This window comes from Spea bombifrons, chromosome 5 (assembly GCF_027358695.1).
Source record: "Spea bombifrons isolate aSpeBom1 chromosome 5, aSpeBom1.2.pri, whole genome shotgun sequence".
NCBI lineage: Eukaryota > Metazoa > Chordata > Amphibia > Anura > Pelobatidae > Spea > Spea bombifrons.
The window spans coordinates 99,666,571-99,693,624 of NC_071091.1; the positions used below are offsets into that span (position 1 = coordinate 99,666,571).

General features: G+C 36.4%; 1 protein-coding gene across 1 annotated transcript in view; it reads right to left on the reverse strand.

Annotated features, from left to right (window-relative positions):
• The window catches only part of CSMD3 (CUB and Sushi multiple domains 3), a 445,444-nt gene extending 423,290 nt beyond the window's left edge, over positions 1-22,154 (reverse strand). Inside the window, exon 1 of the mRNA XM_053466566.1 lies at positions 21,706-22,154. Coding sequence (XP_053322541.1) covers positions 21,706-22,024 — 319 coding nt within the window. The 5' untranslated portion in view covers positions 22,025-22,154. The remainder of the gene's footprint in view (positions 1-21,705) is intronic.
• Between the last annotated feature and the right edge of the window lie 4,900 nt (positions 22,155-27,054).

Genomic DNA, 27,054 nt, shown 5'->3' on the forward strand with positions numbered 1-27,054 from the left:
TTACCCTTACAAAAAAATACTGCAGTTTTCCTGAAGTAATACTGCAGTTTTTTGGACATGAAAAAACTGCAATATTGCACTTTTACTGCAGTATTACTGCAGTTTTTTTTTATATTGCAAACCTACAGTTGTCCTTCAATATACTGCAGCTTTATTGCATTTGTACTTCCGTACAAAAATAACTGCAGTACAGTGAAGTACAAATGCAGTAAAAGTGCAGTATTGCAGTTTTTTCATGTCCAAAAAACAGCAGTATTACTTCAGAAAAACTGCAGTATTTTTTTCGTAAGGGTAGGACAGAAAAAACAACAAGTCATAATGTTGTCCATCTGAAAATAATAATGATTGTAATAATTTGATAATAATAGTAATGATGGCAAAGTTAGCTTAGTGTTCAGTACCACATGATTATGATAAAACACATTGGAAAGTATTATATGGTGCAAAAACCCAAATCTATAGAAAATATTTGTAAATACATTTGCAGTAAAGATTTATTTACTGATGATACAGTAGATCCACCTAAAAATGGAGTACTGTTTTTAGTTTCCACCAGTGTCTTTCATTCAGTATTATGGTTCTAGCGGAATGGCTACATATTGTGTATAATATTTCCTTCAATACACTACATATATGTAGCGGAATGGCTACATATTGTGTATAATATTTCCTTCAATACACTACTTATATCAGTGGGCGGTCCTGCTGACATCGCTAGGAGGTCCCATTGACAGCCAATCAAAGTCAGTGGGCGTTCCCCCGGAGAGTTTTCAGGTATGAATATAACATATAAAAATGTGGATAATAAATAAAGTGCAAAAAAAAAATAAAAAAAATATTATATTTTATAATTATACATAATTATTTTAGAATAATAAAATAGCATGAAAAATTCACACAAATACAATGTTTCTAGTTGAGCAATAATTACTGGAGATTAATGGAAGGAAACTACCTTTAAACTACTAATTGAAACCTACCCAGCTTTCTAGATAAATTATGGTGGCAGCGGAAGGAGGTAACTTTCACTAATTTAAGGGAACAGGCTATTCACCAAAATTATTTCCAACCTTTTTAAATCACAGCATTAAACATACCACCGGCCCACAAACGTTTTGGCTCGAGGTGGGGAGCGATACATGGTGGCCATGTGGTAGCTGCAATGGAAGTCTATTCTGAAACAACACAGAACGCCATTCTTTTTCACCTGCCTGGGAGGTCAGGGGAGATCGGAGGTTCTCCTCAAATGTGCCATGGTCTTAATTTGTGTGACAAAGCAGCACAATGGGGCATCTACGTGGGACAGCCCTGAAAATCATACTGCACTGTTGAGTGAAAATAAGGATTGTTGAGATGTGCGATATTAACCCCTTAAGGACAATGGGCGGTCCTTAATCCCATTGAAAACAATGCATTTTGAGCCTGTACATGTACGGGCTTTGTCATTAAGGGGTCAAGGAACCATTCATCCCAAAATTTACCGTACCTCATCTTGAGCTAATTTACAATTGAATTCCTTCCAATGTATTTATTCCACCTCAGCATGGCAGTTTATACCCGTCAGCGTCAAACAGACTGCTTGAGAGATGCAGAGCTTCTTTATGTTTTGTTTGAAGCAGAACAAAAGCAAATCTAATATCTTGCAAAACTGCAAAATACTCTATAAAGTAAGTAGTGAAAGTTTAATAAGATCAAAATACTAGACGTGTCAGATCCCCCTGTAATGTTCACTCCTTTTCTTTTATGTATTTTAGCTATTTAAGTATAATAAACAAAGTCATACTCAAATTATTAGAGGTTGTTTCCGTGCGGTAGACGTGCAACTTGTGAGGCATGTCTGATAACAAAAACGGCAGGCCAGATAATTTATTTAAGGACACGCCGACTAAAATCCATTGACCTAAAGTTAAAAAAGTCGTTGTAACACATAACCAAAGGCCTAATGTCTGCAGTGATATTAATAACACACTTGTTTAAATAGCTTGCTAATGCTGACAGTGTTTTCATAGAACATACTGTAAGATTATTATGTATAAAACATTAAAAAGACCCTGCATTTTTAATAAAGATTTCAGAAACTAATAAAACATTTATAACACAACTGTAGTGCTAGTGGGTCATTATTGTGTTTATTCAGTTCGTTTTCTAGACACAAAGTAATACATATTTTTCAAGGGTTACTTGGGAAAAATGTATTACATTGTACAGTTTTGGGCATTTATTAAAAGCATAATTCTGAATCCATGAGGTAACTAGATACTAGTGACTGGTAGCCAATATTTCGGAGATTTCTCAGGGATGACTGGACAATGAGCTAGACTTGTGCATTCAGATTTGTACAGATGGCAAATTTACCAAATGTTGGTAAATTTGGCGATTTGTACAAAGCGACGAAAACAAGGCTGGACCCCCACGAATCATACAAAAATGAAGCAAAAAGCTCTGAAATTTTGTCCGGAATTTGTGGACTCACATTCACTCACACTCTCATTATCGTTCTCTCTTTTTCTCATGCTCTCTTAAACTTCCCTCACTTCCTCTGCCAACCACTTTCGCTCCAGCCAGCCACTTCCGCATCTACTTCATCATCTTCTACCTTTTGTCTTCTACCTTTTTTTTCTCTCTTCTCTTCTCTCTGCTATCTTCAATCTTTAATCTGCTATCTTCTATCTTCCTTCAATATGATGGTGAATGCAGTGACATCCTCTCACCGATACTCCAATTGGGGGAGAGGACATCAACAAAAGTGCCATCATTTTGCCCTAACTTGAACTGAGGGCAATATAGCCCCACGTTTGGTAACTTCCTCTCCCAGATCCACCAATCGGGGGAGAGGACATCACCTAAAGCACTGTCATTTTGCCCTAACTTGAACTGAGGTCAATATGGTGCCGTGTCCGGTGATGTCCTCTTCCCGATTCTCCAATTGACATAGAAGGAGAACATTTAGAGAGCATGAGAGACAGAGTGAACTAGAATTAGAGTATCAGAGACTGAGTGAGAGTGTGAGAGAGTGACAGTGAATGTTGGTACCAGGCAACAAATTTCGTTCGCAAATTAAAAATGCCCCTGAATTTTTGGCCAAAGCATTTGGGCAGGGTACCTAAAAATCATTTTTGGACCATTTGCACATGTCTACAAGGAGATGCATTAGCCTGTAGGAAGAATTATTATTATTATCTGACCATCATACTCTGCAGCACTGTACAATGGATATTGTGTGGCTTTTTTTCAACCAGCCTGTTTAAAGAAAGAAAGAAATAATACATAAAAAATTTGCTAGGAGCAAGAGACCAGGCCAATATTACAATCCAGTCTGTTATTCTCTCCATTGCTTTTAGAAGAAGAAACTGTAACATACCCGGGAAACTTTGGCTTGAGTTTCCTGATAGCCCTGATAGGTCTTGATTCTCTACAAAGCACTTTTCATATTGTTCGAGTGGGAGTCCACTTATGTTTGCACTCCCAAGTAATGCATGACAATATTGAAGTATATAAACACACACAATAACATGTCCTAGAAATAAACGAACAGCTTTAAGTAAAAGTGCTTATTTCAATGGCTATACCTTTCTCTTCTTTCAATTGCCAGTCTGCGAAATAAAATCTAAATATGATCTGGAACACTTTTGTACTTGTGTTTCAATAATAATGGGTATTAAATAGGATTATATACTCATGGAAAACATGCACTAGACTCTTTGAAAACTGCATGAATAGGTTCTACTGCAGTATATCTGCTCAGAAACCCTAAAAATAACTATTTACGTCATTTCTGCGCAACAACATCAGTGTCAGAGGGGTGCACCATGCCTTCCTTTACATTTTCTTGCGCACCTCTGGGCACGCTAGGAGCCATTGCTTTTTATTGCCGTTTAGCCATTATTAGTATTAGCGATGTATCACTTTACAATCAACTTTTGTGTAGTCAAAGAATTTAAAATAGTTTTTATTTCATATAATTTTGTCATTTCCCTGATTTTGTGAATATACTATTTTGATATACTATATAGGGCCGCAGGTTGGACACCCCTGTTCTAGTTGGTGCTTTCCTAACTAGTATTGCATTTTGAGAATTAGTTTTTTTATAAGAACCATTCATAGAATGTTTTTCTCAGTAAAAAATATTAGTGATATGCTATTTGGATTTCAGGCTTGGCTTATATAGAAACTTCCAGGCCACGGACATCGAAGTCTTCTGTATTTCTTTCTATCTCAAACACAAATATAAGTAGTATATTTCAAATTTTATTTTTTAGAAAGGATTAAATAAAATAATGTACAAGATGTATTTGTGAGTCCATCATTCCTCTAAAAGAAGGAGAAATATGTTTTATTAATTATTTGATGTCATTCTATTTTATTTTGTTGCAATGCAAAATCAGCCCAGAACAATAGCCAAAATGATAGTCCTGGTCTGATCGTCAATTAATTACATTATCCCCTTTATGACCAATTTTTTTTTTGTTTTCTGTTTTTCCTTTTTGTGTTTGTTTATCACAGCTGATGTTGTCAATACTTTAATGGTCAAACAAAAACTAATAAACAAAAAAAGATGGCACAAAGCTTAATTATTACTATTATTTATGTTATACCCACTAGAGGGACTTGCCCGAGCCCCAGATTTTTGTTTTTCAACTGAATAGTGGAGGCCACCTTTAGAGTATTTGGTGTGCCTGGAAGGAATATGTCTGTGTGTCTATTGTATTCATTGACTAGCTGAGTGTCCTAAACAACATCTTAATCATAAGCAGAAAACACAGCAGGGGTGGATCTGAGGGGGCAACAAGACAACTCAACCCCCCCTCCAAGATAATCAAGTGCCACCAAAAGGAAGATCCTCACACAAATGTTTTGTAGCGTTTGCTATGTCCTGTTCATCCACTGTAAGCAAGCAGCATATGATGGCTCTAGGTAAATTATTATTATTAATAATAATAATAATATTAACAATTGCAATAAGGTCTTTAGGAAATCGCCCCTAGAATCTCATGAATTAACTATGCAGTATCTAACCCTTCTATGGGAAGAAATTCACTGGGAGCAGTTTTCCTAAGCTTCTAATGAATTTCTTCTTTGATAATGGATGAGTTGGCTCTTCCTTATGCACCTTTTCATCCCGTCACAATTTATGTTTTCCTTTCCAGTCTTATTATTATAAAACATTTGAGAAAATGTAACCAATATCTGGTGCCACCGTACAAATGCCTGTTGGGACAATGGCCAACATTGCAGATCAGGTGCTGCTGTGTGCGGCCACTGGCTGGATATGCCCGGTCGCATGCTGCGTGAGCATAAAAGCAATAAGTGTAGCCTATCATATCCACCTGGCACCCCATGGCCTTAAAGTGCCAGGTCCTGCTTGCCATCCCTAGTCTGGCCCTGTCTGGCGCTACTGGCTTATGCGTAAAACAAATTCCTACCTGGCAGACATTAACACTATGAGGCACCATGGGAAATGCAGAGACATTTGCATAAAGCACCACATTATGTTTCATTGGACATCAGATCTGAAAAATATAAATCGGAATATCGTAAACCGAATAATTATAAATTATACCAAATAAAACATGAGTGACAAATGTTTTTTCCAAACTGGATTAAATTGTGGTTTAATCTCAAATGTGACAATTCAACTTTAATCTACTTAAAACTTTTTTATTGTTTGTGTATCCCTTCTACAAACATTTTCCCGTGGAATTTTCTTCCAAATGTGGACTTTTTTATTTCATGCAACATTTGTCAAGTAAGCAGACAATGTATCTGTCAATGTCAATGGAGACGCTACAGCTGCCAGTCACATATTCTATTTATCCATCTCTTTTAATTTGCTTCCTTGACAATTTAAGTCATTATCAAGATAATAGTTATGACATCAAAGGGCACTGCTGTTCTTAATGGAGCTGCAATTATGCATATACAGAGTTATAATAACATGAGTAATTAACACTAAAATTACAGAACACAATGTTCATTTTATGCCAGAGTGTCTGTGGTTGTCTAGTTTTCTAACTTATTTTGTTTCTCTTTGCCTATTCTAAACGCCGGCATCAAAAACGCATTATGGGCACTTAAAAAAAGAAATATGGTTCATAACATTTTTAATTGAGCCCTCAAAAATAGCACCCGACAAAACCTTTTAGGTACAGGCATCACACAGGGTTCATTTATGAAAGAAAAATAATGACTTAACCTAAACTCATGGATCCTGGGCCTGGTAGCCTTAATTTTTGTGGTCTTTTAGGAGGAAGCCTCATTTCTGTATACCCAATGGTGCCGATCCCCCTATGTTAATCCCGTATAGGCACACCATAGCAATGACTTAGAGTATAGAGCTAAAATGCAATATTTAATGGCAGGACCAGCCCTAGACCAGATAGGACACCGTGCAAAAAGACCCTTTGGGGACCTCCATATTTTCTTTTGAGTTAGAATGAGGAAGAAGGCGCATTCTATTGTAATTTTTTACATAGAAACAATTACATTTTCTACGTTGAGTCTTTCACTAAAAGCAATCATGACTGAATCTGAATCTCTGAAAAATGTAAATGTTGGTGTCAGAGTTAGTTATGTGATAGGAAGCCATTTGGTCAGTAAAGGCACCAAAATGGATTTCCATCAGCATGGTTTTGAGAAGCAGGAGTTGTCAAGGATGCTAAGAAATAATAGTCTATTGTACTACATTATTACAGATTGTGTTTTATTGTTGTGCGGATGTATAGAGTAGATTAATGTACTCTTATTGTCACCCACGCATTCTAAAAGAATTTCCTTGTAAAGTGTTTACATCAGAATGTTGGCGCATTCTCTAGAATGTGACCATGTCCTCGACATGCATTACTGCCTTCAGACACCCTGAGCATAAAGACACATCTCTATATAGGTAGGGCTAATATATAGGCCACTTAATCAAGTGTAACATATGTAAATGTATTCTTTATGAAAAAAATCCATTTATTATACATACTATGTTATTTAGTTTTCTCAAATTAAATATTTTTAGACATGGAACCAAAATAACCAACAGCCATTAGCCTTATCGGTTTTGCCTTTTTGGGTTAAACCTTTTTACATAATTTGTTATTGTATGTTTAGGTCTTTTACTTAGTTTTACATCAGTACAAATTTATATAAATGTTCCAATTTTAAATGTGGTTCTGATCTCTATTTCCAGCTTATTTATGAGGCTCCACTCTAGTAGTGAGTGCCAGGAGATGGGGTTATATCCACAGGCCCTTGGTCTTAGAGAGAGCTATGATGGGTGTGAGAATGAATGGGGCTGATGTCCAGGGGTGGGCTGGTCCAACAGCAATTGCCTGCGGGGCCAGTCCAAAATTCTTCTAATTGGGCCAGGCCAACTTTGACCTGAGAATCTGTAAATAAAAGTTCCAAGCAAGATAAAGGTATGCAGCGTAAGTTGTGAGATGTGATTTGTACAATGATGTGTGATGGACTATGTATGTTTTAGTATAAGTCCGTTTTAGAGTGAGTGTGTATATGTTAATATAATTGTGTGTGAGAGGGGGTGTATATGTGTCAGTGTGATTGTGTGCTATTGCGGCAGATAGGCCTAAGGGCCACTCATATATACCTGTCCCTGGGCCAGAAGGTCCCAGCCCTCTCCTGGTGATAGGTGTCACACGTATAAAAAGGACTCTATTCTAAACAGTGAGCAACATATCGTATCAACAGAACAGCAGCTGTTATAGATACTACTGTTGCTTATGTGATATCACCCCGTGGCCCAACAAATATTTAGACGCGGGGTGGGCTACTTTTTCTGGCGTGATTGTGAGCTTTTTATTTTTTAGATCAACGTTTTGGCTTCGCTGTCACATTCCAAACGTTTTCTTTGTAAAATGTTTTATCCATCGCTGCAATTGTACTTTACAATTTTTTCCCTTTAATTCATCAATTCAATATGTGCTCAAATCGCTGCCTTTGTAGTTACATTTTATTTATTTATTTATTTATTTATTACGATTTGCAATTTTTAAACGACGGCATTGAGTTACCTTCACCTTGGAGCATGTGAATTGAACTTCCAATTCCTTTTCATGTCCCGGAACATTAGCGTTATTATTTATTATAGGGATGCTAAATGTTATGAATGTATTTGCTACGAACGCTTCTTTGTTTTAAATTGTACTACACATTTGGCTTAGTCCTTGTCTGATTTTAAATGTCACTTTCAAAAGGTGTAAACATAGATAAAATATCCGTAACCTTATTCTGTATTCACCTTGCACTGTCCTCCTTTTTATCCGATTCCCTCTTCTCATCTAAGTTTGTTTAGTTCTTTGAAAACGACTTTGTTATTGAAGATTGCGTTTTCCTCCCCATGAATACAAACTGCCTTATCCTAATTACATCAGTAGTTGTATACAAAGCACACAATGTACTGATGTAAAACTTCATGGTTGGGACTAAAATAATATTCACATGAATCACAAATATTTTACACATTCTACCAATGACGTGGGATTGAAGGCTACAGCCAGTGGTTATATTGGGTTGATGGTGGTCCATGTTGAATTTGTGGAAAGTCTTCTGGTCTTTCTATGGTAGGGAGTTGGGTCTCAGGTCCACTTTTGTGTCCAATGGGATGGGGTAATAAATCTGTACTATCAATGATACAGCTCTTCATTTCCCGTTGTCATAATAATTGTATCAGTTGAAGACTAACCCCAAATGGCTGGAGATAGCCATTTAACGGCTATGGGCAATACTACTGTCCTGTGGTATGAGGTCATAGACAAGTTCTGATCTAATGCTAAAATATTGTTAGTAGTAGAACATCATCTAATATGTTAAATTCCACAGCTCAAAGTCTATAACAGCTCGATATATCGTACGTTTATTATTATTAAAATAACGAAATGCAAACATAGAAAAATTGTTCCTCTCCATGAGCTTAAGCGTGTGTCACCAACAAAAATTATACATCTCCACATATTTTTGCCCTCAATCATTATATTTTATAATCATGAAGCTATGTAGAAAAAAATACTTAAATTAAAAGTATTTTAATTGCTTTATAGTTTACCCAGTTCTAGAAATGTAAATCTTTGGATCTTTAAGGATCAAGTTATCGTTTTGTTTGCTTGCTACTTAACACTAAAACCTACGGGACTAAAAGTATTAATAAACAGAACAGGAATGGAATGGAAGATATTGAATTCATTGAAATGTTTCACCTGCTGCAGTATATCGCATTAGTATGATTCTTTTTTTTTCACTTTTTTCTCTATTTTGTCACGTTTTGAAATAAAATGATTTCACCAAATTGATTTTTAGTCAAAATAACTAAAAGACCTAAATCTGGAAGAATAATTAACATTTCTTAGAAGAGCGTTTTGAATAAGAAATGTAATATAATAACACAGAAATTCAGTTTTAACAGTTATGCCTTAAAAGTTATGGAGAAACATAAGAGGGGAAGAAATGTATGGTCAAGGAAAGTGACAAAATAATATATATTTTATAGTATTAACATTCTCGTTCAACATAAAATATTTGTTTTTGTACAATAATACGATTTTTTCAGTTATATTTGGGTTCTGAAGACTATACATCTGATCAGCCTTACAATAGAGTTTTAATACCTTGCTGCTCATGGGAAAACTCATTCCCAATGTCTGTTTACTTCCACACTAGAAGCAACACATTGACTTGATGAGAATGAGCGAGGGAAACTGTTCGCTTTACTGACGTCTGAAAAAATGAGTATTGCTGTATGACTGTAGGGACATTCATGTTATTGAAACCATTGGTGGACAGACGACAAAGTGTGACGTACTCTGGCCTAAGCCGATAAGGCCCCTCTGCTGCATAACAGGGTGCCTCAGCATCCCTTCAATGCCGCTACCGAATGGGATGCGCCCAGAAGGACAGTGGGACTGAGGGGACGGTAGACGTTACTGCCCTGGGTTAGGCCTAAGGAAGCGCTGAAGGTAAATCCATCATTGGGAACGGGCCCGATTCTATTCCTGGATACTTTAGGAAGGAGCAAAGAAGTTTTAAGAAGAGCGAACTAAGGACTCCTGATCACTAAAGCTTCTGGTTATTAAAAAAAACATTAAATAGACTTAAAAAGGTAAAACAGATATATCTACACATTGTGGGACGTGTGTCAAAGTGCCTTGGAGCTTCCATTTCCCAAATACTTTACTTTTAGCATAACTAACACATTTTATTATAGTGCGCTTCATATTATTGTATTTTTATATAAAAAAAAAACCATGGCCACATCCATTATGCTATATCATGGTTAAAAAAAATCACTCTCTCATGCTCTCTTACACAGGGCTGCCATCAGGGGGGTACAACTGCTACACCTGTAAGGGGCTCAACTGTCCTGGGGGGGGGCGGCTGTCCTGTGGTGCCTGCTCCAGGAAACAAAGTCTCCCTCCATTTTCTCTAAAACAAAAAAGCTTGGCCAGCAGCTCTGCTAAGCTTGTGATCCCAATATTACAGGAGATAAATTGGAGTAGGAGAGAAATTGCTGCCCTTGCCAACGTGCCGCCTGAGTCCCATGGAGCCATAGGGATCCGTTTAAGGTCCAGCTATGCTCTGGACATCACCTGATTTTTTAGGGTGCTGGAATGTGACATCATATTGCGGAATCCGGCATTAGAACCCCAAAATACTGCTAGGAATAAAGTTGAACCTTGTTACCCACCCAACTTCACTAAATCATTTATAGTATGAGACAACAGCTGTATTGCACCCCATTTTTCCATCCATGACCCCATTGTAAATCAACCCCCAAATTTCTTCATCAGCATTCTGCATTAAACGAACCTTAAAGATATTCAATATAGCATCAATATTTCTTAAAACCCATTAAAACTACATTTAAAACATTCAGCTTTTAAGTTAATATATAATCTTTGCCGAAGTTGCATTATAACTTATGATAATATTTTTGTACTAGCTTCCAAGGCTAAATTATCTTCATGTCCATGAGCATACAAAAAGACATAGTTAAAAATAGATGGCTTTGATATTAAGTATAAAAAAAAGTGTTAATATTGCAAGCCTAGTTTGAGTTTTTTCTTCCCAGTGCTAAATACAGATTTGATAGTTTTAACCTAATTCATAGAACACATTGTCTTGAATATTTGATAACCCGAAAAGATGAAAGTTGCAAAAGGATCCCTGTTGTAAATTTACATAATCCTCTTTAATTTAAAGTATACAGTTTGGTTAAATTTTACGTTAAATATGTCTATTTTACTAGGTTTAAATGAGGCCAATGACAGCAAAGAACAACTGTGCTTCAACCGAGCAATTTGTTACTTATCATTTGATACATTTTACAAAATTAAATCAAAATGTGAAAATTGGAGTTATATATAATTTTGGGAAATTATAGAACATCCACAAAACGGTGATTGCGTAATCATTAGGCAAATGGTCAGAGGTTTAGGGCAGTTGTCCAGCTGTGTCCTCACTCTTGATGCAACAATCAGTTGGTATAAAGTAGTAATTATTTATAATCCAAGTTTCTTACCCCCCGTCTGGCTAGAGCGCCAGTCGGCATCTCCTCCACTTTAATAGCTACTTCAAGTCTGGATGTTTGGCTGCTTGCAGGTAGTTTGGGGTAAGGAAGTCAAAGCAATTCTCATATAAAGTGCAGACCACAAAAAACTTATAAAATCCATAAATAGGATAGAAAATGTGGTGGGGGTTAAGAGCTGTTTAGCAGCTTGGAACATGTAAGGTGTTTTTGTATCTTCCAAAATCTGCCTCCCCACCCAAATTTTTGTTCTCTCTATGGATCCAATTGCTTTTTTGTGGTCTGCACTTAACATGAGGATTGCCTTGATTTTCTTACCCGGACTACCTGCAAGCAGCCAAACATTCAGACTTGAAGTAGATATGGTATTTGCCTTGACCCATTTACTCTAAGCTTGTTTCCGTATCAAGCTCTGGTCTACTCTATGCTTTAATTAACCTACCTTGATATTGAGTTCCTTGCTGTGCTCACCTTTATCTCTTCTGTTTGAAACTAAACAATACAGAGACGTTCCAAAAATTATTGTGCTAACTTAAGATGCGTAAACAGCCTCATAGGCACTGCATCCCTGCCTATAGAATGAAAAAAAGATGATATTTTTATTAATATTATTATAATCTCCACGATCTTCATGTCTCTTCATGCTAAACTGCATCTGCGCTAACCCTCTACGAAAATGTCATTTTGGGGCTAGGAAACAACACAATCTTTGTTGCAATTACTATGAATCTGTTCTTTGTCTGCACAAACCAGGTTTATTGTCACTAATGCTATCATAATTATAGCTGATATTAAATATTTAGCAGATGTGAGTAATGTTGAATTAATATTTACCTTTGTTTCAGAAGCACGGCCAGTATGATTTAACATTTTACAGTAAAAGGTCTTAGAATCATTGTTTAAAGTTCTTGGTTATTTCAGATATAGTTTAGGCTCCATATTTTCTTCTTCATGCTTCTTCTGCTTCATAGACTTCGGATCTTTCCCAACTCCTCATTGTGCCATACTTTTTCAGTTTTAGATCCTTGCCTATTAACTTATTTCAAGCCGTCTCCCCATTTATTTATCTCTCTCTCTGGTGGCTTCACATCTTTTCACCTGATTCATTTATATAGTATTTACGGCTCCCTCCTTGCTTTTATTGCGTAATTTTGTCGCTGTGAGATCTATGTATAGAAAGCTGTATATTTATTGTTTGTGTCCCAATAGTCATTTCCTTATTTGTGATGTTTCGCTTATCACATGTTATGCTATTTTTCTTCTTATCTGCGCTCATTAATGGAACAAATACATTTCTCAAATGTAAAATCGAACGCATAATTCCAAGTGATATATTCCATTGTTCCTCTGAATATAATGCTTTCTAGATTATGAATTTCTGAGATATCCTGAATTCCCATGCCATTAATGAAATGTGAAGATGCTATACAAGAATACTATATTTACTTAAAAAAGTAGGAGCCAATAAAGACATCTTGACTGGTACAGACTTAATGTTCCACGTGAAGAGGACTTAAAGCCCACAAGGTTCAATGAGTACTGTCATGATAACTACGTCAAACATAGAATTTGATTGCAGATAAGAACCATTCGGCCCATCCAGTCAGCCCATTTCTCCTGATGTAACACTCAGGTCTTAATCAGAAGAAGAGATATTATGTATGACTTTAGATAACTTAAAGCTTTATTCCTTATAGACATGATTAGGTGTGTCTAAGAACAAGTCTCTTCATGCACACTGCGAAAGGGGTCCTGCAGGTTTGCCCAGAATCTACCCAGAATCTACCTTATGGTCTCAGGGACTTCCCAAAAACAATATGTTCCAACAGCTAAAGGCGAAAAACTGCATTTTTTAAAACTTGATTGGGGGGGGGGTGTTTCATATTCCACATAGTCCAGTGTCTTTCTAGACAATGCCATGTCCAAACCTAACCCGGGTATAGATGGTGAAAGGTGTCTTGTAACTGACCTTAATGCAACTGTTTTCCTAATTAGCTTGGCGTAAACATAATGGTTAAGTTATATGGTAAACACGCATGAGTAGGTCTTAAATAACCAAGTATTATAAGGATCTGAGGGTATTTTAACACATTACCTTTAAAAGAAGTAGCTGCTCATTGGAGCTTAAAGATATCCAGTAAAATAATCAATGTTTTCAGACTTTATTGTCTACCTGTGTAATCAATTACTTAACTGAGGGGTTAGTAAGCAATTAGTCACATCAATATGAGTATGTGGACATGTAGGGTGTACTATGTGATGGATCACATTTAATCCCATGCATTTGCGTATGAATGACCATGTGGTTGAAAATGTGCTATTCTGATGTAGTTAAGGTCCCGTGATGTCCCTGGAGAGATATAATGGAAGCATTTGGTTTTAACATGTTTCCTTCAATAAAATACAGATTTCCCTATGGGCATATGTGTCTAGAGTGTCCAAGAGCGGTGTCCATCTGTCAGCAGTTACTAAAACATATCAGTATTTAGGAGATCCTCTCATAAACAATACACGCATATAGAAAAGCTATGGAATAGGCATATCATTTCTATCATTTCTATCATTTAAATTTGAATTGGAAAATACATATGCAGACCAAAGCCATCACAAACAGATGTAGAAGAAATACTTATGTAGATGATTGATGCTCACTATAATTGTTTTTAAACAAGTTCCACCCAATGTTAAGTAGGATTAAAAAAAAACATAAAACATCAATCAGGAGCCAGACATAAAATGCTGGGGCCAGGAGCTGCCGTGGCACAGGTCACCTGAAATTGCGTTTTTATCAAGCGGGCTGCTGGACATATGAACTAGTTCCATATAGAGCCAATCGATGTTGAGCAGATGAACCCCTAGTTGTCAGTAAGAAAGTCCTAGTTACCTGGTGACCAAGCATCTAGGGTTTTTTGAGCCTTGGGTTAGGGAGCTTCTTGAGTTCTATATGCAAAACTTTTAATTTACTAAAAAGCAACCAAACCATCAACATGGCCCACAAAAAATCACCAAGACCGACAAGTTGTTGAGATGCTACTATATTCAAGATTTTGTCCCAGTAGAGCATTTGTGAGGTCAGGCACCTATTGAATGAGAAGACCTGACTCGCAATCTCCATTCTAGTTCATTGCAAAGGTGTTCGATGAGGTTGAGGTCAGCGCTCTGTGCAGCCAATCAAGTTCTTCCACAGCAAACTCTTCCAACCATGTCTTAATGGGCCTTGCTTTATGCTCTGGGGGACAGTCATGCCGGAATAGAAAAGGGTCTTCCCCAAACTGTTCCCACAAAGCTGGAGGCATAGCATTGTACGCTACAGCAAGATAAGGGGGACTTATTTTTTCACAAATGTTTGTAAATGCAGAGTGAATGGCTAGGTGCTTGATTTTACAACAGGTGTGTCCCAATACTTTTGTCCATATAGTGTATTTAGGATACACTTAGGGTAAAAAAAATCCTGCTTCCAGTACATGGATTAAAGAGCTCTTTACTTGAATGCAGATGGGTCTACCACTGTTGGCCATTCAGACTTGTGCTAATTCAAGAGCCACCATTGCTTGTTTAAGGGAAAATTAAGAAAAATCTGCTTTGTATGGTTAAGGGTGTCAGCCATATATATATATATATATATATATATATATATATATATAATAAGCCATGGTTATGTGACACATCACCATATGATGACAGTATTTTCTGCACGCATTGATTTGCATGTACATGTATATGACTTCTTAGATGTGGTTTATTCACTTATTTCATTAGATTATACTGTATTCCGCAGTGAAAACTATGAACCCCATCTACTGAGCGGTTACAATGTTATATCCTTTAACAAGTCAAACAAATCAGAATTATTTTACAACAAGCAAAATATTTCAACAGAAGAAAAGTAAGGCATCGTCTAGCACGGCAAAAAAAATGCCACTCTGATATTTTCATGCTAACTGCTAAATTAGACACAAATAACAAAAAATATTTGCTCAACACAGAATGAAACAGACTCTATTGGAGCTACTTGATATTACAAATATATGTGTATATATAAAAAAGAACATTTCCGAAAGGTCACATCTTACATGAGCTGTATTTTATTAAAAAAAAAAAAACAAAACAAAAAAACCCTGCAAGCACTAATAGAATCCCATTTGTATTTTATTGTTGAGACGTGCCATGATTTTTAACTGCATACATAGGGATGTTTCTTTAAATTAAGCTTGAAAATGTTCATTAATATTTAATTGATACAGTCCCAAGCATTCCAAACTGGACTTATTGTAATAAGGCGTGCTTACATCTGAACCGTAACGTTCTAAGCATTCAACAGTCTACAGATATGAGCAATTAAAATATATATATATATATATATATATATATATATATTAACATATATAGATTGTGGCACATTGTTCAATTCCCAGTACATGAGCTGATCCTTATGTCATAATTACAGGTATTCAAGTGGTTTTCATGTAAGTACGGGGGTTTCGCGTTCCAAGAGCACCACTCCAGCTAGAAAAATGTCCAATTTAGGAGAAATGTCTCATTTCATATTAGAAATAAATTGGTTTTCTTTTTCTGTTAGGCAAATTTTAATGAGCAGCTCTCCATAGAGTAACCAGGCATCCTACTGGGGTCAATGGTTGAGAGGTCTGAAGATACTGCTTGGTAACTGTTAGCATCATAGTAATGATGGATTTTCAGTTGATATATATTCAAAAAAACACAGAAAAGTGAATTTAAAGTTTTGCAAATAGATCAAATATTTTTTCCCCTCTTGTCCTCTAGTTTTGTAGTTTTTTTAGTGATGTCATTTGTTTTTGCATTTTTCTTTCCGGTATAAGAGAAAGGTTCATCGCAATATATTGTGACGTTGATCATTAAGATCTTTTCAGTGAATACAGGCTTATTCTATTAGGTAAGGAGAAAGGTGAGCAGCGGGATGCTTTTGTACATATTTCACTTCTAAAACATCGAAGTGTGGTCCTGCCAATTAAAACGGACACTAAAAAGCTAAATCAGGGTATTTTATGAATGTAAAACACAACATGTTGTGTTTGTTGAACAAGGAAACAATTAGGGAAGCTGAATGGATGGAAGGGGTCAATATTGATTCTCGTGACTCCAGCTGTGAATTAATACACTCCGAATGGAACCTCTCCCTACTGCCTGCGATAAAAAAACTGTAGGATTCTCCTAGCCAGTAATGGAACATTTAAAGATAGAAAATAGTGATACAGTTTTCATTCCTAATTGAATGTAGCTGGGAAATGCTGTGGTCCTGCAATCTCTGATGTGCTGTTTATGACTCAAAGCCTGGGAACAGTCAGATCTGGAACCAGTGATCATAATGGATGGCCAAATAAACCACTAACCATGAGTTATTTAGTGATTTGTGCACTATATTAAATTTCACAGTATGGCTGCGTAAAACTGTACCGTTTAGGAGTGATTTAAAGAAACGACTCTTTCATTTTAAATTCCGGCATCGAAAGCTGTATAGAGACCCCATCCAGACATCCCCTGTCCGGTATAAGGTTTCTATGTGAAACGCTCAATAATTGCCCTTGTTATTAGCCAGTCTTTTATTGGGAAAGACTAAGGAAAGACTAAGGGATCTTAATATGTATAGCTTGGAGGGTGAGAGTAGATACAATAGGAACATTTCAATACTGAAGTCCAGGAGGGAAATTTATTTCGAAGGAGGAGAAATGTTACAACAAGAGGTCATAGGGTCAATGTTTAGATGAAATGAATGAAAGGCTAATACAGTGAGGGAATGTAAACATGCATGGGCATAAAGCTATCTTGAATCTATGACGAGATCAAGGACTGATTAAGGTCTGAGTCTTTACAGACTATATGACTGGGTGGTTTAGTCTTGAAACCAGTTATGATAAGGAGAACATGTTGGGAAATGCTATCTTAATGATGGCATCATTCTATTGGTTGCTATGGCATGATAGGATAGCCATATGCCACAGAAGACATGGCTGGTTTCAAGGCATTTTTGGGGCCTTTTCTCACATTCATTTATCTACTTATCTCTTAATTTTTTTCATTCCTTCTTCACTGTGTTTTGTCTACATTGTGATATTTGGTAAGTCTGGAAGAAGATGAAATAAATGAACTCATCTGAGAAAACCGCTCCATTTTTTCAATATACCTTAATAGGATTAAAAACCTTTTGACAGATATGAGGGACCATGGCCGAGCTTACAGTCATATAGTGTGAACTTTTATTGCTTTGCCAATACCGACATTAACGATTGACGTATTTTCAAATACCAAGGACATACATGGCTTCATAAATAAAAATACATAAGAAAATAATGCTGGTGATTTGTAAAGATATCAACAAAAATGGAGGAAAGAAATGGAAACTACAACTGTATTAATGTCTTTGAAACCAAATTTTCCTACAGACGTGCCAAAAATTGCACATCTCATCTATAATTATACATTATTTGCTGCAAAAAAATAAAAAATACCTAGCACATCTAAACTTGCCGTTATCACATGACAGAAATCGATATAAAGGTTGGTAATTTTATATACACATTCATGAATGTAATGTTAGGCATTGGGCCTATCATCTGCTGAACATACTTTCAGAAATTACCCAAATTGTCTCTTATAAATATCTATCGTTTTCCAAAAAATACACCTTCTTTTGGTGTATTGCAAATCTTTTCTCTCCTACGCTCAGGATTTTTTTTTCATTGTTCAAAATGAAGCCTACCTTCTTCTAATCTTCTTATAACATGACCTTGAGTCATCTACTCTAGTAAGAAGAAATCTCTAGAGAATACCTTGCATAAAAGTATCCAATTTAATTCTGCCATCAACCACCTTTCACTCTATCAATTTAAACAGTCGCACATGTATGTACTGTATATATATACACACCATATGTATACCACATACATACGAGATTGCTATATATATATATATATATATATATATATATATATATAAATATATAAATACAGATATATATATATATACATACAGATATCAGATATAGAAATATATTGCATAAAATAAATGCATAAAATATATATTTTGCTTTAGTTGGTCTCCTTATAGGAGAAAAGATGCTATTTTTCATTTATTGATACACAGCGCAATCCTTCCTCATTTAACTTCTCCACTAGTAGGGACCATTTTCCAATAAGAAGTTCCACAATACTCTTAGATTAAAAAAAAAAGTGAAGCTTATCACAGCAAGAATGCCTTTTATGCATTACCCTTATTAATTTTAACCAGTACATTGCTGCAGGGGAGAAGTGCCAAATTATCAAACAATCTATTCTAGAAGAGAGAAGCGTCATGGGAATTAATTAATAAACTGAAAAGAAGGATCTGAATTTCCCACTTTCATATTCACTTTCTCAATTATTTGGACACCACCAATCTACAATATGCTAGATGGCATTAGAACATCAAAAGACAGTACCCGTAATAATTAAACTGTAACAAAAAAAAGAAGAAAATAAGAGATATGCAATATATATATATATATATATATATATATATATATATATATTATAAAATATATATATATATATATATATATATATAATAAATTAAATTATATATATAGCATTTACCATGCATTATTATTATTTTCTCCATTTCTCCCTCTTTATTGTCTTTATTTTACATCTTTTTCTTTCTGCATTTATTTTACATCTATCAGTTCCTCATTCTTATTTGTCTATCTAGCTATCCATTTATATAGCTATATATATATATATGTGTGTGTGTGTGTGTGTTCTGTGTTTCATTGGTTCAAGGGGTGAAATATATGGTTCACTTAAGGATCCTCTATGTTCCCTTTTTTCATTCTTACAATCCTTATAAAGTCCTGTTTCCATGATTTGTACCCCATCTCCAGCTGTACAGCTCACTCCACTTACCACTACCCACAGGGATCTAATTTCCATGTTTAATTCACACTACAGATCTGTTGGATCACTCCTTCCCACCTGTCTTCTGACTCAAAGCTCCCCCCTTCCCTGCTTTCTACCCCAGTGTTGGCTTTAGGTATTTCAGCACCTGGACAGCTCCACCAAAGTAGCAGTTTCCTGATGTCTGAGTGATTATTGATCATTCACAACGCTCTGTGACACATCTGCTATTTTAGATGTCCCTTGATCAATATAAAACATATTGACAATTTGTTATTATACATTATATATATATATATATATATATATATATATATATATATATATATATATATATATATATATATATATATATATATATATAAAGTTGAAATGATGACATTCTGATAGGCTCTAGGAATAAAATCAATATTTATTTTAATCAACAGGTTTCATCACAACTTCCCTTGACCCAAAGCTAATATTTTACATTTTGAAAAAAGCATCTCCTCATTGCTGTTCTGGAGGACACTGCCTCCATGTGTCTCCAAATCACAGAGCAGCTGTATAATCATCTATTATAACCATATCCTTACATCAAGAAAAAAAGTAGAGATTTCCCTAAATATTTCAATTCTACCAATTATCACCAAAATGCCAATTTATTTTTTCATATCCTAAATTAATTAAATTCTTAAAATACATACAAGATGCTATGTCTATCACATTTATTTCATTTGTTTTTTTTTAATTGATGCATAAAAATTCTAAAATAAATATTGAATTCAATTATTGATTTCAATTCTTGCAATGGAAGTAATCTGATTTAGAACATGTAAGGTTATTGAGCATTTTTTTTTTATTAAACCTGCATTTAAAAGCTTCTTGTAATTAGGATGCAGATTAAAATTCTAGGCATGCTACCTATCATCAGATATAATGTCAAGATAGCATCCAATGGAAGTAAACCACAACCAGAGAAACATGAATTATCATTTCCATAGCATGTAAATGGCTTTGCTTTCTGTGTGGGAATAACCAGATGCAGGATTTAGAATAAACTGTTTCAGGAAGAGACACAATACAGTTTAGGGGAGGAAAAAATAACAGTATAGAATTAAGTTAGGTGGTTTTTTTTTTTCTAGCCTCCCCATACATAATGTAATAGCTGAAGCAGAAAACCAGTCTGCATGCATTACAGAGAGATCAATATAGCCTAGTGACAATGATATGTATAAGGAAATTATATATATATATATATATATACACACACACACACATTATTATACAGAGGGTGTACAGTTTATATATAAAGCACATTTTCCAGATACTCTGCTAATACCCAGAGTAAGCATTGATCATTTTTTTTTAACATTCAGAGCACATCTTTAAGAAAAGGCTTTAACACCCTTTTCTGAACTACATGTATGGAATGGGTGACATACACATGACATTTGTAAGCACCTGTATCCACAGATTCATCTTAAACCAGCTACACTCTCATCATTCCTTTCTAAATATATATCCACCTATGCTGTATATATATATATATATATATATATATATATATATATATATATATATATATATACTGTTATACACTACATCCTCTATCCATCCTCTATATATATATATATATATATATATATATATATATATATATATATATATATATATATATATGTTAATATCAGTAATCACAAGCTCAATCACAGAGCACACTGTCTCCCACATGCATGTTCCTATTGGAAATCTATTTCATGTAGACCTTTGCAACTTTGTCTTTTATGAGAAAGGGTTAATGCCAACAGATAGATCACCCTTCTAACAATCTCAAAGCTCCTATATGAAAGTGTTTAATGGAAAAAAAGCTAATCCTATCATGCTCAGTCTCAGTTGCTTAATATATATATATATATATATATATATATATATATGATTAAGACAATTTTGCAAGGCTGGCTATAGCTGCCACTTGCAGCCTCTATGAAGCAACTCACGTATCTGAGCATACTGCAAGAATATTTATCTAGACTCAGCTCAATCACTGCATTGAACACCAAGGCTGGGAAAAGCAAATGCGTCTATAATTTCAACAGCCTCTAAATCCATCCTTCCTCCTTATTATCCAGACAGATCTGCATTGGAACCAAGGCTGAGAACTTAAAGAAAATCTAACCCCCCCTCCAAAAAAAAAAAAAGCAAAAGCCAAAAAAAAAGAAAGAAAGAAAAAAATGCCCCCATTCTCATATGCAGAATGATTGTAGATAGGATCAGAGGATGGCTGGGATTCCTTACCTTTCACACATGTAACCATCAGTATAAAAAACAGGTAGCACAATGTTAATCCACTTTGAATTCCCATTTTCCTTAGACATGGGGAGTCCAGAAGTCCACATTTAGAAGATCCCTTTTTGCAGAAGTGAGCTGGCTCTGGATTCCAGGTCCCCCCTTTGTAGATCGCTTTCATAATAATATCCTGTGGATCCTGATCCCCTCTTTTTCTCCTTGGCCAGGCGCAGTGAGTTGTTGCGCGGTCGCTGCTAAGAGTGAATGGTGTTTCTGGGATACCACAGCAACCTTGATGAGGACTCAACCATCTCTCCAACAGGGGCATCAAGTCTTAAGATACTAGCGATTGTTTCTTCCCCTACATTCCCCTCCCCGGCCAAACCTATCACGCTCCCGATTTAGTGGTGGAGAGCAGGGGGTTCAGACCTAGACGCGATCATTAATCTGCGAGCGATCTCTCCGGAGCGCAAAAACAATAACACGGACCTTCTATCGCTACACACTGCAGCTTGCACAATGCTACAATGTAACACGGTACCGAAAGCCCACTGCTGTCTGAATGGGAGGAGAGGCGGGGTGGGGGGGGGTGAGAGAGAGACAAAAAAGGGAGATCGGGAAGAGAAAAGCTATCAGTGCTGCCCCTGGCTGGGTAATAGACCCCCAGTGATCATCTACAGGAGTCCTGAGCGATAATTAATACACAGGTAGGCTGGCGCAGTTCAAGATGCAGCTTCGTGGGGTGATGAGACGGGAAAGCAATGAAGATGGGGGTTGAAGGAACTCGATGGATGTTACTTTTTTTCCCCCCCAGCATTTACAGTGAGACACTGGTAGATCTGCCAGGGTTGCCGAGGAAAGAGTTAACGCACATCACCGGAGAGAAGAGCACTCGTGCCATCTACAGGCAGTGATCGGTTAATTAGAATGTGCCACCCGGAACATTGCGGCCGGTTTCCCCAATTGGCGCAGGATTGCGTCCCGATCTGCGCTAAGCCTCGTGCGTTGCGCGGAGTGGGTAGAATGTGCGTCCGTGTGACAGCGCGGGGACCAGGTGGCTGTCAGCGTGTCCGGCCCTCTGATAACCGTTTCACTAGGTGGAAAGTTCATTGTCCCCGGCTCGTCTTGTGTAATTATCAGTAGTATCTTAAAGGGACCCATATGTATCAAACTGAAAACTATTTTAGGTCTATTAAATGAAACATGCATGTAACATATATATATGACTGTAATTATATATATATATAAACTCGGTATATAATCTCTCTCTCTCTCTCTCTCTCTCTCTCTCTCTCTATAATGTATATCTAGCTATCATCGATCTATCTATCTATCTCCATCTATCAGACACAACACATCTATAACTCCACATGCTTTATATAAAAGCACACAATACTTATTATATACAATATATATTACAAATATGTAATATATTTATATATATATATATATAGTAGTAGAAGTATTATTAAACACTAAATTACAGACACCAGACCTGCAAATAAGGTGTGTATATATTATTTATATAATATATATAATATACACACCTTATTTTCAGGGAAAAACAAGCCTTCTGGCTTGTCTGGTGTCTGTAGATGAGTGTTTAATAATACTTCTACTAATATATATATATATAAATATATATATATATATATTTGTATGTATGTATGTATGTATGTGTGTGTGTGTGTGTGTGTGTAATGGAAATGGTGTAGCTAAAACACAATTTTAGCTTTCTCTCTCTTAAAAAAACATGCACTCCCTACAGTGGCATATGGCATATCGCCATTCTACTGAGTGAAGACATATGGCATTATATTCATATGCTCCCCTATTAAAGGAAAACTATGGAGGACTGCCTTCCATGGTGTTAATGGACCAGTTGGGAGATCAGTGATCTCCAGTTTAACCGGCCCATTAAGTAGTAGCTCCCTGTTATGTGGCAAAGGGCTGCCTACATACCCTAGGCCAGAATACACGACTGACTCCATACATTCATCACATTGGTGCACTTGTGTCAACAATATTTATTTAAAAGCCTAAACCCATACATAAACATCTCCTACCCTCCTATCGATGTGCCGTCGCTCCAGTCCATGTTCAATGACCAGGGAGGCTCAGTGCTGCACTGGCAATATCTAATACAATTTTAGAAGCCAACACCAATCTCAACCTGGCTTCCATACCTTGTGCCCATTCTATAGACACCTGGCTTACAGCATTTTCTGGCATTTTTGGCTACCATATTCTATATAAAGAGAGCCAAATACTCAGTTGTTAGTCACATTGAGCTGAGCATATGGCAAGTGTATACAACATGAGAAGCAGAAGTTCCTTTAAGTTGTATGATGTTGAGAGGAGTAAAATACTACAGACTTTTAGACAGAAAAAGAGACATCAGAAGAGAGAAAGAATGGGACCACTGAATGGAACAGGGACCAATCATGGCAAAGGATGTTTAATATAATGGGACTTTGGCTTCAACCCCATGTCATCATGACCAATAATACACAATAATGTTGACATATAATTTATATGTATAAATCTACACACCTGGACACCATCTATAAATAAAGAGATATATGGACAGGTAGGTTAGATAGATAGACAAAAGTGAAAGAAATATGGAAGTTGTAATCTCTGGCTACCAATGGATGCCTCATTTTCTTTATGATATTGTGAGTTATTTAATTTTTTTTAAGAATTATCTCTGCAAGGGGAATGATAGACAACACGTTTACTGAAATTCTTATCTGTGTGGTGATGGACTTCACGTATTGCCCTTGATTTACGTCTGTTGACATAAAAAATTCTCAGTAAACTCTCATTCCCCGTCAGATCTGAATGCCACTGTCTCGCTTTCCTCCATAGGTGAGAACACTTATGGGAAGTGCCTGCAAGCTAGCAGCTGACAAGTAAATACTATGCCTAATTACAGTGTCATACATAAAACACCATTCATTGAGCCCACTGGGGAGCTTATAGTAAGTTCCATTTGCAGAACATTTTTAGAGATTAGATTTTCTTGTGTTAATGTTTACTCCATGGGGAGAAAGCATCAGCCTCATTGCAGAATAAAATGTGGCTCATCCCTATTGCAACGTTAAGAAGCGAGAAAATAATGTCACAGATGTTGGTCTGCAGAGGGGATCCATGACTATTCTTTCCAGATTAGATTGTGTTTTACAGCCAGGCATAGCGCGTATGTTCAGGACGAAACATTTAGAATAGTGGAAGTGAAAAAGACAACGAAATAACTTTTTCCTCTGTTTTATCAGCGTAAATTGCAAGTCTGATGCTTAACACGGGGCAATCGGGAGAAACAACCCATTGATTCCCGTATTGATTGCGCCACTTTCCGCATTTGGGAACACAGTCGCTCTTTACGCTTAAGTGCTTGGCTGTTCTTGGAGGTAGCAGTAGAAGGCACCAGGCCGGGGTATTCTTAGAGAAAACAGCCGCGAATTGTGGCAGCCCCTGAAACCGTTTATTAGGGGCAGATCTCTCCCAGCTCTTAGGACAAAGAAGAATGGCTTATAGGCAATAGGAAAATGTATTACTGGAGCTAGTAACTTTTTGGCTAGTAAAACAATTCTCAGGTATTCCTTTTTATACCCTTCCTTCGACCGACTGGGCATGATCTATGCTAGAGTTGATGTATCAGGGCGCAACAGTGTTACAAGAACAAGAAAAACATTTTCAAAATGGGGTCGGATAACGCTGTTGTCTAACTTATTTATTAATAGACATCTTAAAATGGACTTGCAATGGCATCATAGATCCTGTAGTCTCTGTAAGAAGGGTGAGACAGCCCTGACTGTATCTCGTTTACTGTACATTAAATTACATTTGTATAGCACCAGCAAACAATAACAAACTGGTACAAAAGGAGGAGAGGGCCCTGCTGTTACGAGCTTACAATCTAGTCGGTGGTTGAGAAGAAAGTGAAGCAGTAGGAGAGGACAGCTTGGATGGGGATGAGTTGGTCGAGTCAGGATGATCTGTAGAGGTTGTTGGTCGTCCAGATGGGTTAGCTAGGATATTGGCTGAGGGTGAGAAAGAAAGGTTGTACGCTTCTCGAAAAAAGTGGGTTTTCAGGGAGCTTTTGAAAGTTGCATGCGGGGGAGAAAGTCTGATCAAACGAGGAAGGAAATTCCAGAGAATGGGCACCCAAAGTATGCCAACCTTGGTTCTCCAACAAAAACCCTATAGTGGTCAAAATCTAAGCCTGGGGTTTCTGTATCTGTCATAAGAGAGTATTGGCTCATATTTTGGCAGAAATCTGTCTGACAGAGAGCTCTAAAATGTTTATTTAAGCTGGTGTCATGTTCCTGGGGCTTTATTCAGTTGGCGCAAACTGTGACACATGGCATGTCGTAGTCTGATGCAATGATGCAAGAAGTTTCTCCTTTTTTGTAACATTACTGTTCTACATTTGCTGGCTATGGCAGCTGTTGTAAGGGGAAATGGAAAAAGAAAAGGATTTCATAACAAGAAAATAATGCTCGGTAGTTTTGACACTGAATGTCTTGGATCTCAGCTTCTGTGAGATAAATTAGTCCCTTATTTCTAAACTTAATTTGTGCACCAGCTATAGCCGGTTATAATTAATGCATTTATTTATGTGAAGATAACCGTCCCATTTAAACCGAGCCCTGCTTGAAACCAACAATAGCTGTCCTCAGCGAACACATTTTTATTTTCTGGTATATTATGTGTATGAATGGCTTGCGCATGCATTAAAAACAAACATAATCAAACGACACACATTCTGTGACGGCTGTTATTCGAAACTGCTCTTTTTGGTTATAGTTTATGTTTTAGCTGACTGTAAAATGGCAGTTTTTTTTTCAAGTATTAGTGTTATAGAGATTTTTGGTCTAAAGTTAAGACCGATGTGAACCTCAAAAGGCCAATGTTTCAGAGAAGTGCTTGGAAGCACTTATAGGGTTAATATGATAGTTAACTTGAATTTTCATCCTTGCCGTTGCCCTATGTCTCAGGACACCAGGACCGATCTGCTTCTAGCGAGGGAGGCGGCATTCAGCTGAAGAGTTATAGTCTTATGAATCAAATGTCCTCTTGGCAGCTTTAACTGGCACTCAGTGGATTGGTGGCACCTATGTGTTGATTTGTAGTGACAATCATATAGGTGAATAGAATATACTTAACTTTCAAATACAAGGTTTGTGGTGATGCAAAATGATTTTGAATGTGCTGTTCCACCCACCAAAAAAAATAAATAAAATCATGAACAGTATACTTATATGATATTAACACAACAACACAATAAGTAAACAAGTTTGTAATTTGAATAAGCGTTGATTTTTTTTTAAAATATGGAACCAGTACATTTGA